Source organism: Crocodylus porosus, unplaced genomic scaffold, assembly GCF_001723895.1.
Source record: "Crocodylus porosus isolate Cpor-Errol unplaced genomic scaffold, CroPor_comp1, whole genome shotgun sequence".
NCBI lineage: Eukaryota > Metazoa > Chordata > Crocodylia > Crocodylidae > Crocodylus > Crocodylus porosus.
In genome coordinates this window covers 72,805,777-72,820,467 of record NW_017728950.1, presented here as the reverse complement: position 1 = coordinate 72,820,467, position 14,691 = coordinate 72,805,777, and the positions used below count along the sequence as shown (strand labels likewise).

The window sequence follows — 14,691 nt, the reverse complement described above, 5'->3', positions numbered from 1 at the left end:
TCTGCAAAGCCTCGACATAATCAATGGGACCAAGCCATACTGGAGGTCATTTCTCTATTAGACCCCCCAGGCTGGAAAACAGACTTAAAAAACATGTTTGCAAAGAATTCCAGTTCTCTGGGCATCTTGCAGCAATGCAAAAAGTACAACTCACCTCTACAAGCCTCTTCAAAATCCTGCGTAATATCTATCCAGCTGGTATTACTTTTTTCCATCTTGTCAGGTATACTGAGCTCCCATCCTGAATCATCATCTTCTACAGAAGCTTTCATAACCATGCTACTGCACCTATACATCCAAAGCACAAACACCGCACATCAAAAACAAATGACGGACAGTGCTTCACAGGGGAGCAAATGTTATTGTTATGGAAAACATGCAAACGTAAGTTTAAAAAGCTGTAAATGTAAATTTAAGGCTTGTCAGCCCCAATGTTCACCTTCTCTTCCAAAGGATGTTTTCTCTTTTAGAATTCCCAGATATATCTATATGAGATAACATTTTGCTGTGCTTATTTTTGTGAGTTTAACAGCAGTAATAGAGAACCCCCTGATAAAGTCAGAGTTATGTTAAAACCCCCCAATATGTTAAAACAATGTATGAACAGTTTCAAACATTATATATACACTATTCCCAATGTCAAACTCATTTGGCCTCTGGTGCAGGCCCAGTCCACATGCTGGATCAGGCCTACAGACCCCCTTCTGCCCCCCCACATCTGCCTGGCTAATCTAGCACAGGTGGCACCTACCCGGGGCTGGTCTGGCACCACAGGTGGCACAGCCCTCCTAAAAGATATGTAAGCAGTTTCTTCTGAGCAAGAAATATCCTTAGGTGGCTGTTTTTACTCATGATATATTGGGAAAAATTAGCAATGGGCACAAATAACATGCTAGCTATGCATGTGTGTGAGAAAGCAACACATACCCAGAGTGTGAAAAATCACTGTTAATCCCTCACAAATATCCCAAGTAGGCAAAATACCACAGCTTCTCCACACTAGCCAGCCAATGTAACATATTACATCCCTGACTTCACTGGCATGTCAATATTGCATCCAGACTAGATTTTAATTCAGGTCAGTTTTGTCAGGAACAGACCAGCCTCTGTACAAGTAAACAGGGAAGAGGAGCGGGGTAACGGTACATGCAGGTTGCCAGGAAGAGGATGGCATTCTTCTTCTCCGTGTCCATCATAGATGAGCTGCTGTTTAAGAACTTTGGTCCAGTCAGAGAGGTGCCGCTAGCAGCGCATGTCCCAGGCACTGAGCATGGGGATGGTCCAGCACAGCAAAAGGGGCACCACCAGGGGCTGCATTATGGAACTCAGCAGACTGCACATATGATACCACTACACTATACTATACCTTCCCTTTCTAGCTGTTTTATAATAACAATCATTGTCAGCAATCCCTCGCAGTCCAGGATGACCATCTTCCATGATGGTCTTACCCGTGGATCTGAAGATGGCTGACAAAGCCTATCCAGGATTGACAGACACTGTTTCAACTCAGGCACACGTTTCCATGCAAGGTGCTTGGCTCTGGGGTCTTGGTTCAGTCCACAACACTGTTTCTGCCACTCCCATTTTTCCATCTCCTGTTGTCATGTTGAAGTTTCAGCGTACTAAGATCCTTGCAGCAGACTCTTCCTCCATTCAGCGCAGTGCTGGGCAACAGTCTCCCATGAGCTGATATCACTGTCGCATTTTTTCAAGTTAGCCTTAAAGACATCCTTGAAGCACTTCCCTTGCCCTCCTCTTGAGGGTATGCCTTGCCTGAGCTGGGAGAATGCAACTTGCTTTGGGAGTCTGGAGTCGGAAATCCAGATGATGCGGTCAGCCCAGCAATGTTGATGCTGGATGCTCGCTGCCTCGATGCACACAGTGTTTGCTTGCGAGAGGACACTAATGTCGGTGCGTCTGCCTTCCCACTGGATTTGAAGGATCTTCTGCAGGCAACGTTGACAGCACTTCTCCAGTGACTTGAGGTGTCTTCTGTATGTTGCCCACAGGTCTTTGGCCCACAAACCCCTAAAGTGGCAAACAGGCCTGTACGCCATCCATGTCTCAGCCCCACGCAGCAAGGCGGGGAACACAACTGTTCGATAAACCACAAGCTTGGCTTCATATTGGACGTCACCATCTTCAAACACTCAACACTGACAAGTGCAAGGTGCTGCACCTGGGGAGGAAGAACCAGAACCATACCTACAGGCTGGGGAACTCCTTTCTTGTCAGTACAGAGGCAGAAAAGGATCTTGGAGTCGTTACTGATGCCAAGATGAACATGTGCTGGCAGTGTGGGGATGCAGTCGGGAAGGCCAACCACACCTTGTCATGCATCCACAGATGCATCTCAAGCAGATCCAAGGTAATACTCCCCCTCTATGTGGCACTGGTCAGGCCGCAGCTGGAGTACTGTGTCCAGTTCTGGGTGCTGCACTTCAGGAGGGATGTGGACAGCATGGAGAGGGTCCAGAGGAGGGCCACACACAACCAGGGGCAGCAGGGCAGGACCTACAAGGAGAGGCTACGGGACCTGAACCTATTCAGCTGCCACAAGAGAAGGCTGAGGGGGATCTAGTGGCCTGTTACAAACTAGTCAGAGGGGACCAGTAGGCATTGGGGGAGTCCCTGTTCCCCCAAACACTACCAGGAGTGACAAGGAATAACGGTCACAAGCTGGCAGAGGGTAGATTTAGGTTAGATATCAGGAAGCGCTACTTCATGGTCAGGGCGGCTAGGATCTGGAACCAAGTGCCAAGAGAAGTGGTGCTGGCTCCTACCCTGGGGGTCTTTAAGAGAAGGCTAGATGAACACCTGTACTCTTTCCTGTCATGGCAGGGGGTTGGACTTTTTGATCTGCTCAGGTCCCTTCCAACCCTACTAACTCTGAAACCCATTTCCTCAGGCACCCTGAGGCTGCCTTGCACATTAGTGGCTGTGTGAGCTACAGAAGCCAAAGCAGGCTGGACCCCGCTTCCAAAATGCTCAAAGCCAGGCAGGCCCCAAGCGCTTTCCCGGGGGGGGGTCTCTTAACCACAGCCTTGGGGACCAGGATGAAACCACGGGCAGAAGTGCCGAGCAGCAGGCTGGGAGGGGACCTCCGGAGGTCACTAGTCCAACCTCCCCAGCCCTACACACCCAGAGCGTCTGTAGTCCTAGAGACCCCTCTCCACGCCCTTCTCCCCCACCCCAACGCAGACATACGCTGTTTGCGTAGCGCCGGGCCTCACGCGCCCCTCCGCAGCCCCCGACACCCCGCTCAGGGGCTCTGAGAAGCCCCTCCCCGGCGCCAACCTCCTTCCGTCAGACCATTGCTAACACAGCCACGACGGAGAAAGGGAGAGCGGGCCGCCGCCTCACCGAGCGCTGCTGCTCCCGCCTAGCTGCAGGCCCCGCGTCTGCGTCGCTTGCCGACAGCGCCCGGCCCGGCCGAGTCCACTGCTGCGCACGCGCAAAACCCCCTCGCCTCCCAACAGCCGGCGTCCGGCTCAGCCTCAGGGTCACGCGCATGCGCCTGCCAGCCCCTCCCCCATTTCCGGAAGCCGGGGCTAGGGTCTCTGGAGTGCGCATGCGCCAGCTGTGCCGGTGAAGCCAATATGCCCTCTGTTCCGCGATAGCGCCATGTATCGCGAGAGGGGCCCGCAGTCGAGCGCTCGGTATGGGAAGGACCGGGAGGAGAGGGCGTGGCTTGCGGCAGAGGTGGGCGTGGCTAGGCGGAGGGGCGGGGCATCCCGTGATCTACTGCTCTGCGGCCGTTTGTGGAGCGCTCGGCGGAGCTGGTGTTGCCTTCAGGCGGGGCCGGGAGTGCAGCCCGGGCCCATGGCGTCCACTGTGGTTCGTACCCTGCGCCTCCCTGCGTCGGGACCAGCTCCCCTCCCATGGTCCCAAACGCCCGGGGGGGGTTGGGTGGGGCGGCGTGGGAGGAGGTGATGGAGATGCTGAGGGCTGGAAGCAGCATCAGGAGAAGCAAAGAGAGAGCGGGGGTGGGGGCTGCAGTGGAAAGCCGAGCCAGTCCCCGACAGAAGGGCCAACGAAGGGACGGAAAGAACTGTGCCCAAAACCTCCTCAGTGATTAATTTTGATCCCAGGCAATGGGGAAAATAAATGCCAGGTGCAAACGAGGAGCCACCTCCTGGGCGCAAGGTGGGAGCTGGGGCTTTAATTCACGTTCATTTTCTTTGTCCATAACAGATCAGTCTGGGCAGGAGGAGGTGGGGAGAGGAGAGGGGCCAGGGTGCACGCAGGATGCCTGGAATAGGGTGCCCTCTTGTTCTCCGTGCCTGTCGTAGATGGGGCATAAGAACCTGGCAGGGGAAACACCATGACCTCTAAGGTGGTTTTTCTAGTTGCAGGGGAAAACCACTTTCTTGGCAGGGGGCAGTACCCTGACTGTGGTAATGTATATAGTTAGTCTCCCACTATTTCTTCCAGTGGGATGATCTGCCACACACAAGCTTTATGGAAATAGGAGACTCCTCCCTTGCTCACTCCTGTGGCCCTACAGCTGACAGCAAGTGAAACTCAGGGGCATCTGAATCCCAAGCCTCTGGGCTTGGGCCTGCACATAGGATGTCTGTCACCAGATTTGGAAGCATCTGAAGCCCCAGGGGTGGAGGATGCTTGCCAGTAGCAGGACCACATATGGTTCTTGGCTGACTCACAGATTTGGAATTGATTTGGCTGATTTGATTTGGGACATGAAATATTTTCCTTAAAAAATGTTTTAGACACTGTGTGTTCTGATTTGAAATCTATGGATTTAGCTTGTGAATCACATGTTGTGTTTGCATGCTGAAAAGTGCTAATATTGCATAACACCCTGTGGTATCCTTAAAAGGATCTCGGGGCACTTCAGAGTGCTGCAGTAACTTGCTTGGAAATCACTGGTCTTGGTGCATTTATGGATTGGATCTTTTAAGATCCTTCCTTCCAGGCTTGCACTTCTACGACTTAATGCTTTCTCTTTGTTTTAAAATTGACATTTGACCACCTGCATGCAATCCATTGGAATTATGTATATGTGATGGGATTAGAGCTGTGTTGTGAAGAGCTCTCAGGGATATGAGATTTAATATGATTTTAGAAATGTGCAATCAAACTGAAAGGTGGGTTGGGATGGTGTTTAATGAAGCATACCTATCGGAGACTACATGATTTGTTCAAATATGTTTGTTTGGCAACTTTTTTTTTTTTTGCCTTTGTACTGCATTCTATGTAGTTTTGCTGAAGTGTCCTGCATAATGTTGCATTGCTTTACCAGAAGGGCTTAAATTATTTCTCATAATTATTTCAGATAACACTGATGTGGATGTTGCTTATAAGCAAAATAATACTAACTCAGTGATTCTCAATCAAGGTGCTGTGACATTCTTTTAAGGGTATTGCAAGGTGCTGCACAATATTAACACTGTTAGATGTGCACAGATCTGCATATGATTTGCAAGATAAGCCCAAAGAATTCAAATAGGAGTCTAGAGTGTCAAAAACATTCTGAACTGTAGTGTTTTTGAGTAATTTGCAGTAGAATTGTTGTTGTTTTTCCACTATCTAAAAAAACCCAAAAGAAACTAATTTTGTTGAAAGGTGGGGGGGACTGACTTCAGAGAAATTATGGAGACGTGGGTTGAGAATTGCTGGTTTAGCGGTTCACTTACTGCAGGTTAGTTCAGCAAATATGTTTTCATAGACACTGTGTTGTTTTCTGGGTTATGAGGAATTAGTTATATGATGCGTCTCAGCAGTTCACTTATACTGTGTACAAAAACACATATTCTCTATAAGCTAATCTCATCACTGGTAAAAGAGGAAGCTTCTGTGTGAACTTTTGTAATAGTGTCTTTTTATTTCTGTAGTGTTTAAATATGCTGTTAGATTTTAAACCTATCACACCTCCACTTATTTTACAGGCCCATATACAAAATCTTTATTTAAAGGTCTCAGGATAAAGATTGCACTCGCAAAGAGCATACCTACTTAGAGCAGGTCATTAGTATTATGTTTATTGGGAAGTAGCTACTGAAGCCAGGGCTATTCTTAACTAATTCTTCTGACCAAAAAATGTACTTGTGCCTACACAGGAGACCAGCGCCAATGGGCACTATTTCTTTTCCAGAAAACACACTGAAGTTCTGGGGGCTCTGCCCTTTCTTGTTACATGACATAATGGTAGTAATGCACTTAGTACTTAATATCTTTCATGTCCAATAGACATGTCCTTATCCTTTGGCTAGACTAATTTCATGTTTTATATTAAGTGGGTTTTTTTTTTGTTTTTTTTTTTAAAGCAAACTATAAAATCTTCGGGATTGTTACTGGAACTTGGTGGCTTTGACTTTCAAGTAGTTTTTATTCTAATTCTACTCGGGTTGGATGGTACTTCTGTGATGGGTGCTGTAGTAGTTTTTGCCAAATGTGGTTGGTCCCACTCTAACGCTCAGACAACGTATGTCACAACCAAATGGAACCTGTCACCAGTTTTATTTCAAAAAGTCTTATGGACAAAAATGAATTGAGTTAGAAACATATCATCCCTGGCATGGTCTTCAGTTCACGTTAGGGAGCTCAGCCTGGCTGCTTTGTGTGTTTTAAAAATCCCAGATATACTGTAATTCCCTCAGCATGGGAATGGGTGTCTGCCAGTTACTGTGCTTGAGCTAGAGCTCAGAGGTATGTGCCTAGCTCTGTGGCAGTTCCATTACTTCCGTTTGGTGGTTTAACATATATGGAACAGGTATGTTGTTTCATTGCTTTATTCTTTAGTGTAGTCTGGGTGCAATATGCCTGTTAACTCAGGGATGCACTATGTTACATTGACTGACTAGTGTAGAGTAGCTGTAGTATTTGGCCTGTTTGGAATATTTCTGAGGGATTAATAGTGATCTGCACTTTGGATATGTGTTGTGTTGGTACCTGCTCTCCCTTCCCCCATGCCTGTTGTCTTAGGTTTTTTCTTTCTTTCTTTTCTTTTTCTTTTTTTTTAAGTGTTACTTGTTTAGAGGGTACCCCGGTGCCGTCTTTTGGCCTGTGCCTTTACAATGTTAAATAACCCCATGCATCCTTTCTATGGCTCCGTGCCAGATATGGGGCATTTTTGGTGAGTTTTAATACTTGCGGCACTTAAATGTTATCACCGAAGTATTAAAAATGTTATTGCCACCATTTGAAGCACTGTTGTCATGCAAATCATTTATTATTTAGGAGACAAACCTGTCATTCCCAATGCTAAAACAAGATGGAAGAGCAACTCACAGCTACACCCTCATCTGTATTGTATCCATGATATGTCGCACGTTTCTTTTCTGGTAAAGTTGGGACTGGGTCAGATACCAAGCTTACAAAAAGCTTGCTCCAGCCTTAATTAGTGAGTGGCTTTTGTTGTCCCATTGTACATTATTCAATTATTACATCATCTCTCTACATAAGTCTTTCCCAAATCTTGGATAATACACTTCTTAAACTGAACATCTTGTGTAGGGAGAGGGAGCTGGACTCTGCATTAGCTATACTCAAGCATTTCAGGGGGGTTTCACTAAACTATTGGCTATTTTTTGCTCAAGTCAGTTTTTGAAGGAACAGAGGTATTTTGTGACAATGTATGATGTTTTAGTAATCTCCGTTTTACACTGCAGAGCCTCATACTGAACTAACTTGAATTTTTTTGAAGTGATTTTATAAATAGATCTAACAATACATGCATTCCAATGTGTAACTAAAATTGTTCTACGTAATTGTGATAACTGCAAGAACATTGGTATTTGGGAGTACTGCACCCAAAAAATATCAGTTGGGTCCAGTGGAAAAAATGGTTTCTGGTGACTATTTATATCATGTTACATTTTCTTCTTTATTTGGAAGTTGTTCTTAAAATATGCACGATAAACAAATACACAGATCTCAGGAGTGATTTTTGCCTATAAGTATGCTGTGATAGCAAGAACCAAGACTGTACGTACAATTAAGCACAGGGGGTTTTTTTGCTTAAGCTGTTTTTCTGTGCTTTTGCATATTTTGAAAATGGTTACATGGAGAATGGGGGGAGAAAGCTGCGAATAATGTACCAAAGCCATCATGGGAAAGGAGGTCACCTGCAGCAGACTATTATTAGTAAGGATCTTTTTTGAAACACTGCAGTTGAAGGTCGTTCTTTTCCCTTTTTGGGGAACATTCTTTAAACAACTCAGCATTATTTTGATTTAGCATTGTTTTAGATATTCCTGTCAAGTAACTGGGGAAAAAAATAAATTTGCACATTTCAAAATGATGTATGCTAACTGGAGAAAATTGCCTTCAGTTGGACCAAATCTGTTTTTGTTCCTGTTGGTCTCAAAATGTACCTATATAGGGAAAAAGCTTCATTTAATTTAATTGTGACTTTTCCTAAATTAAGGAGCTGATGCAAAACCCACTGGAGTTAAGGGAAGGAATATTGGTGGCTTTTGTGAGTTTTGGATCAGTGGCAGGTACTGCTCGAATATGTGTATGGAGGAACAGTGTTTGGTCCTTTGAAATGACTGAAATTGCTTGCAGTGCTATTCAGCAGTACTTATTTATTCGAGGTATATGCCTCCCTTCCCAGCGAAGGCTCAGGATAGCTTACAGTAAGAGAAAAGACTAACCTATAAGACAGGAGAGTGACAAGAGAGTATAAGTATATCAGGGGCATACATCAGGGTTTGGGGGAGCATCTATTCACCAAGGCCCCCCAGGTGAGGACAAGAAATAATGGGCACAAGCTGATTGAAGATCACTTTATGCTAGACATAAGGAAAAACTCCGTGCCGAGGTTTGGAACAGGATCCCCCTAAGTGGTATAGTCATCCACCCTGGCAATCTTCAGAAAACGTCTTGATGCCCATCTTGTTGGGATCGTTTGATCCCGACAGTCTTTCCTGCCCATGTGCAGGTAGGCTGGATCTGATTATCTGTCAGGTCCCTTTCAGCCCCTAACAACAATTATGAAAACAACATAAAGGGGAACTAGAATATCAACATAAAACAGAAAAACTTTAAACAGTATCTCAGCCCAGATTTGTTTCTTAAACACCTGTCTGAATTTTTCCCTTAACAAAAAAAAAAAAAAAAAGCAAAATACACCGTTTTGTAACCAAGCTATAGGAAGTATAAAAAATAATGCTGGGGACCCTTAGTGGAAGTTTTGAGCACCTACAAAATGAGGTTTACTATTTAGGTGCTTAATTTTAAATACTTGGCTTAGAAAGTGTTGGTTCAACTGGTCTACCATATTTACATGAATCCAAGGCTACTTTAGATTTAAGATGACCCACCCTAATAATTAGATTCAGTACACGGAAATATTATACATTTGTTGCAATTTTCCATGCATATATAGAATCTAATCCCTGGTGGGGTGAGGGGGTTCCATCTTAAATTTATCCTCCCTCAGTGCTGCAAAGGGGAAGGCAGTGGGGGAGTCAGGTGGACTTGAGTGCCCCAGACTGGAGCAGTGCCAGAGTTGTGGGGGAAGTATATGGGGGGGAAGTATATGGGTGGAGGGAGCAGAGGCTGCACAGGATTGTTAGTGGGGTTCGGTGGGAGTGGGGGGGGGGAGGACAGCAGCTGTGGCTCTGACTCTGACCCCAAGCCTGGGGCTACGTTGGGGCTGGTGTCAGTGCTACAGCAGACTTCTACTTCTCTGCTTATACTCAAATCCAAGACAAGGGTGTTTTGTTTTGTTTTTTTAATTCCCCATGATGAATGGGGCGGGAGGACCTCACCTTGGATTTGAGTAAATATGATATATTGTAATAGGTTTTTGAGTTGTTCAACTGCCTTCAATGCATGATGTACCATTGTAAACCATAATTAAAAGGCTTCAAAATGGGATCAAAATCATTTAACAATATGTATGCTGTACATGGTATTATAATTCTATAAACTGCACACCAGGATGTGCAAAAAAATGAAACATATTTACGTAAGAAGGTTGGATCTCTGACAGATTGGTTTGGTCACTTAATTGGTCATTCAGTTTATATTACTGGAAGAAGAACATGGAATAGCTGAATCATGGACTGCAACTGTCAAGCTGAGCTGAAATGCTTTTGTGTGTATTGAAACGGCAACATATATCAGAGCAAACAAAAGATCTTTATGGAAGTAAAAAGGGAAGAGAAGGTATGTTGGAAACGTACCAAGTGTTCAAGTGACTAGAAACAAATTGCACATTGAGTGAGAGAATGAGGAGAATATGTTCATAGAGAAAGAGAAAACAGTTGGCTTTTGAATGAGAGGGTGATTTTTGAGATTTAAGAGGAGCTGACAGCAGTGATCATAGTCTAGTGCTGACTAGGTCCATTCATGATAAAGAGCTATAGAGTAGATGAGGCAATATTCATTACTAAAATATGCTGGTGTTTAAACAGAAACTGTGAGCCTATAAGAAGTGATTGTAAGGAAATCTGAAGAATGAGCGGGAGACCCTTCAGTCTGTAAGGGTCTGATCCTTTGGGGTCAGGATGGAGTACCTCTTGCAAGGGGCTGTGCAGCCTGATCCAGTTTAAGTCAGCCCCACAATAATAGTTGTGTTTAGCAAGTTGCAGTATCAATTAGACACTAAATTAGGTACTATAGGTCCTCTTAGATGTGTATCTGTATATTTGGTTACTGGGGACTGCTTGGGATTTCACAGAGGGAGTGAGATAGCACTTTAAGAGATCCATTCTGCCCAGATTCATACACACTGCAGTCTCCCTGTAGTACGAGTAATTTAATCCAAATAGTAGAATGCAGTCGTTGTTATTAATTCAGCAGAATCTGTATTTTCATGGTGGAACTGCAAAATAACTCTTCAAGGATTAAAATTGAGGATCCATCCTGAATAGAAAAGCCGCCCCATCTCAAGACTCATTTTCATTTTGTTTTGTTAATAATCTCCATGTATAAAACGAACTGACTGTGGCCAATAGTTATTTAATATGTGGCAGTGCAACATAAGTCTAACAAGAGACATTACTGGATCATTAAACATCTAACATTGCCCAAGATTTACACTTTTTGTCATACCTAGTTATATACACTTTTATTCATGTTAATGGATGTGCATGTGAATCCCCACATGGCAAAACAAGGAACACCTTAATTTTATTTGCATAAAAGATCATGGAAAATGTATTGATTAGGTCCTCAACTGCTCTCAGTATGCATAGCTTCACTGAAATCAGTGGAGCAAAATTGTTGGTTATTTTTTTTTTTCTTGGCTGTTTTGTTTTTGTTTTTGTTTTTTTTTACCATGTGAGACTAGCCCTTCTTTTTACTCAGATTATTCTCACTCTTTGATCTTTCTCCCAAAACTTTTGATATGATTGTTTTAGTTTGTATCAGGTTCAATTCTTGAACTTTTACTTTAATGAATAATTTGTAATCATCCATTAAGAAGGACTACACCTGCTAGTTAGAGTTGAGGGATGAGGCCCTACACATACATTCTTGTTACTTTATCTACAACACTTGTTCCTGTCTCAAAATACACTGGGTTAATACAAGGTGACTCATATGCACACCTCTTCCAAGTGCATGTAAGGAACTTAGAGGTTACTCGGTAGTTGATCTATTATTTTGATTGTAAATTTGTAGATCTCCCTTTTGTCAAACATTTATAACAAAACAATTCTCTAGAAATGCTGAAATAAGAGCACATGTTCAGAAATTGTTATCATGCCTGTAAATACTCAAGACTTTTTATATTAGATAGTTCCACTGGAGTAGGTAGGTTTTATCTGAGTAAGAGTTGTGTAATCTGATCTTGTACATCATAAATTTTGACATGTATGCTGCATGTACTCTTGTATTTTTCTGAGGCAATTTTCTAAAGCTGAGTGACTGCCTACAAAAGTATTCAGATTTTACAAATCAAGAGCCAAATGTTGCAGCTCCCCCAACTCACAGTAGATTTACTGAAGTAAATTGGAGAAGGATGGGCTGTAGGGGCAGCACAGTTTTTTAGAACTGAGAGAAAGCTGGTAACTATCCTTTTGAAATGCTGATATCTGTTAAAACGGATGTTCAGAGCTCCGGTTTTCTCTTCTGTGCTAGTCAATGACATCATGGTGTCAGTAGCTGATCTTGGTAATAGCTGATTCAAGTCTTTTTATTATTGTTGGGTTTTTTTTATTATTAGTTATTTATATTATTCTTGTTCAGTCATCTGTTTCCATTTGTTTTCTTTCAGTTTGCTAAGTTAAATGGCATACTCATAAATTTGTAAATGTTCAAGATCAGTACTTATTGCTTGTAAATACAAATCAGATCAAAATAAACTTTTTTTTTGTTTCAACAGATGTTGTCCATTTCTTTACTTCTGCATGGGCAGAAAGGGTTATTGTGTTTACTTATTTATTGTACTTTCTCTTGTATGCACACACCCTTCTGAAACTTTCCTCTGACTTTGAATTTAATTGGCTATTTTCTTTTAAACAAATTTTGGGATATATTTAATATATTTTGATGTACATGTTATGAACAGAAGCTTTATAAATAGGAAACTTGAAATGTTTTATATTGTTGATTTAAAAAATGTTTTCTTTTTGATAGCTATTTTATGGAACAGGAAACAGGATAATCACTGATCTAGTGGTATCAATGCACTCTTACTTCCATGTTCTTTAAATAAGGAAGGAATTTAATGCTCATTAAAGGTGTGCAGTTTCTATATTCAACCAGAAAAGAAATACAGCAGAACCAGAAATATATGCACGCTCCTCTGCACTACTTTGATATTCAACTTTTACATAGAAGACCCTGGGTATATGTATGGGATCAGTTTTTTATTGTAATTATTGTAAAGTAATTTATTGTTTTGACCTTCACTTAAGGGGCAAGGCTAGCGCTCACTGGACACTGAAAGTTGGGTGGGGTGAGCATGTAATAAAGAATTGTATGTAGGTTGGGGAACCGGCCAGACTTTAACTGTATCCAGACATGTTACTGTGTTGGTGTTTCAAGGGAGACTGAGAAAAGAAGGATATGTGTTGTTCGCTTTGTTTTTTTGTGGGGTTTTTTTTTGTATTGGTTGAATGCCACTGAAGCACAGTTTAAATTTAAATCCTCTTTCTACTTAATATTTTGTTTATATTTAGCCCACTGCAATGAAACCTACACATCTGTCTCAGATACACCAGTGCAAATGGAGAATAATAGATTTAACCTGGTATAATAGGAACATAAATTTGTGAAGTAGTTTTAAAATGTACTAAAAAAGAAGGTTAGTGGTGTATTTTAACAGTCCACACCTATTTGACCAAACATTGCTGCCACGTTCCCCACCACCATAAAAACAAAAAAAGCCAGCGATCTGACACAAGGCATTACAGTAGAGCCAAGACCCAAGTAGGAAAGAGGGACCATTTATGCTATGGACCACAGCTCTACAAAGTTCAAGTGTGAATTCTTGAGAAATCCTCTGATATCCCCTTTCAGCTTCTTTTATTTTGTTTGCTAAGTACTTTTATTAGATGCATTTTCTGACCACATTCAGTTTGCGTACAGTCACAAGAATCCCTAGTATGGGTCATTGGTAAAACTAGACCTCCCAGCGTTCAGACTACAAACCACACAGCCTTTACACCTTGAGCCAAAGGAGTAACTGGGAATTGGATTCAGTTGGGTTTTTTCCTATTTGAAGCAGCAATGGTAGGGAGAAAGTTATGTGTACTGTGTCAATGGGTTATACAGTTATTTTCCAAACAAAATACTGGGACTCAGGAGGTGCATCTATATGAGATGCTTAATGCGCATTAGAGTAATTCTACTGCACATCAGCACAGCTGACAAACTGTGCTAATACGCAGTAGCTTTAGTCCTGTATGTATTAAAAATCACACGAAGTGTTCATCTGCCCTAATGCACAGTAGGACCGATTACCGTGCATTTGGCATCTGTTATTACAAGTACTAAGCTGTAATTATGGTGCATTAATGAACGTGTAGATGTGCCCAGGACTTCTCACCCATGTTCTTGTTCTGGAAGTGAGGCTGGCTCTAATGTGTGGTGCTCAGACACCCCACTCCAGCATGGATTTATTGTGAAAAGCAGCGTTAGGGATCTAGGATGCATTTCTCTAATTGGCCCCAAGGATGTTAGTTAGGAAGAAATGAGTTTTCTCACTACAATAAAGATTGCAGATGGTAAAGGGAATCTAATACCTTGAGCCCCAGGGCCCCTTTCTGTTTAACTTTAACCCAGCCTGGTCCTTTAAGAACTCCCTTATCAAGCTCCTGCTAGGATTGGATTTGAGGAAGGACCAGGTTCCTTTTGCATCCATCGCTTAAAAACTTGATGGGGCATCTGGTGGCTCCAGAGGTGGCTTAATGGATGTGGAAATAAAGTGCTGGGGGGGGTGGGGATTAAGACTCCTGTTCCCAAAAGCCAGGGGAGCTGAGGGATGAGACATGAAAGGGAAGCTCTTCGGGGGCTGGTTCTTTTTAGAGGGCCAAAGAAACCCACTCTCCAGGCAGCTACTGCTGGAGCCAAAACGCCTCGGGAAGGCGCTGTGGCAGGGGTGGGAAGCGGGGCAGAAGCCTCGGGGCGGAACAGCCCGGGGGAGGCTTCCCGCTTCCAGGGGCAGCGAAGCCGGTGTGGTCCCTCCCGCGAACACCTGCCACCCCGCGGGCCAGGAGGCTGGAGGGGCCCGGGCCGCAACAGGTGGCGGCGGGCGGCTGCGGTGCGCGC

At 43.5% G+C, this 14,691-nt stretch overlaps 2 protein-coding genes across 7 annotated transcripts in view; one reads left to right on the top strand and one right to left on the bottom strand.

The window, feature by feature from the left end:
- Nucleotides 1-3,497, bottom strand: part of NAA35 (N(alpha)-acetyltransferase 35, NatC auxiliary subunit) — a 35,532-nt gene extending 32,035 nt beyond the window's left edge. The window contains exons 1-2 of one of the 2 annotated variants that reach the window (XM_019554764.1): nt 3,367-3,497; nt 155-288 (exon numbers count right to left, since the gene is read on the bottom strand). In XM_019554764.1, coding sequence (XP_019410309.1) covers nt 155-278 — 124 coding nt within the window. In that variant the 5' untranslated portion in view covers nt 279-288; nt 3,367-3,497. Of the gene's footprint in view, nt 1-154; nt 289-3,366 lie in introns of those variants that run through there. The other variant, XM_019554765.1, reaches the window with a different exon arrangement.
- Nucleotides 3,498-3,582: 85 nt separating this feature from the next.
- The window catches only part of AGTPBP1 (ATP/GTP binding protein 1), a 122,477-nt gene continuing 111,368 nt past the window's right edge, over nt 3,583-14,691 (top strand). For 3 of the 5 annotated variants that reach the window (XM_019554760.1, XM_019554761.1, XM_019554758.1), the window contains exon 1: nt 3,730-3,840. The gene's annotated coding sequence lies outside the window, so the exon portion shown is untranslated. Of the gene's footprint in view, nt 3,663-3,728; nt 3,841-14,691 lie in introns of those variants that run through there. The other 2 variants (XM_019554759.1, XM_019554762.1) reach the window with 2 other exon arrangements.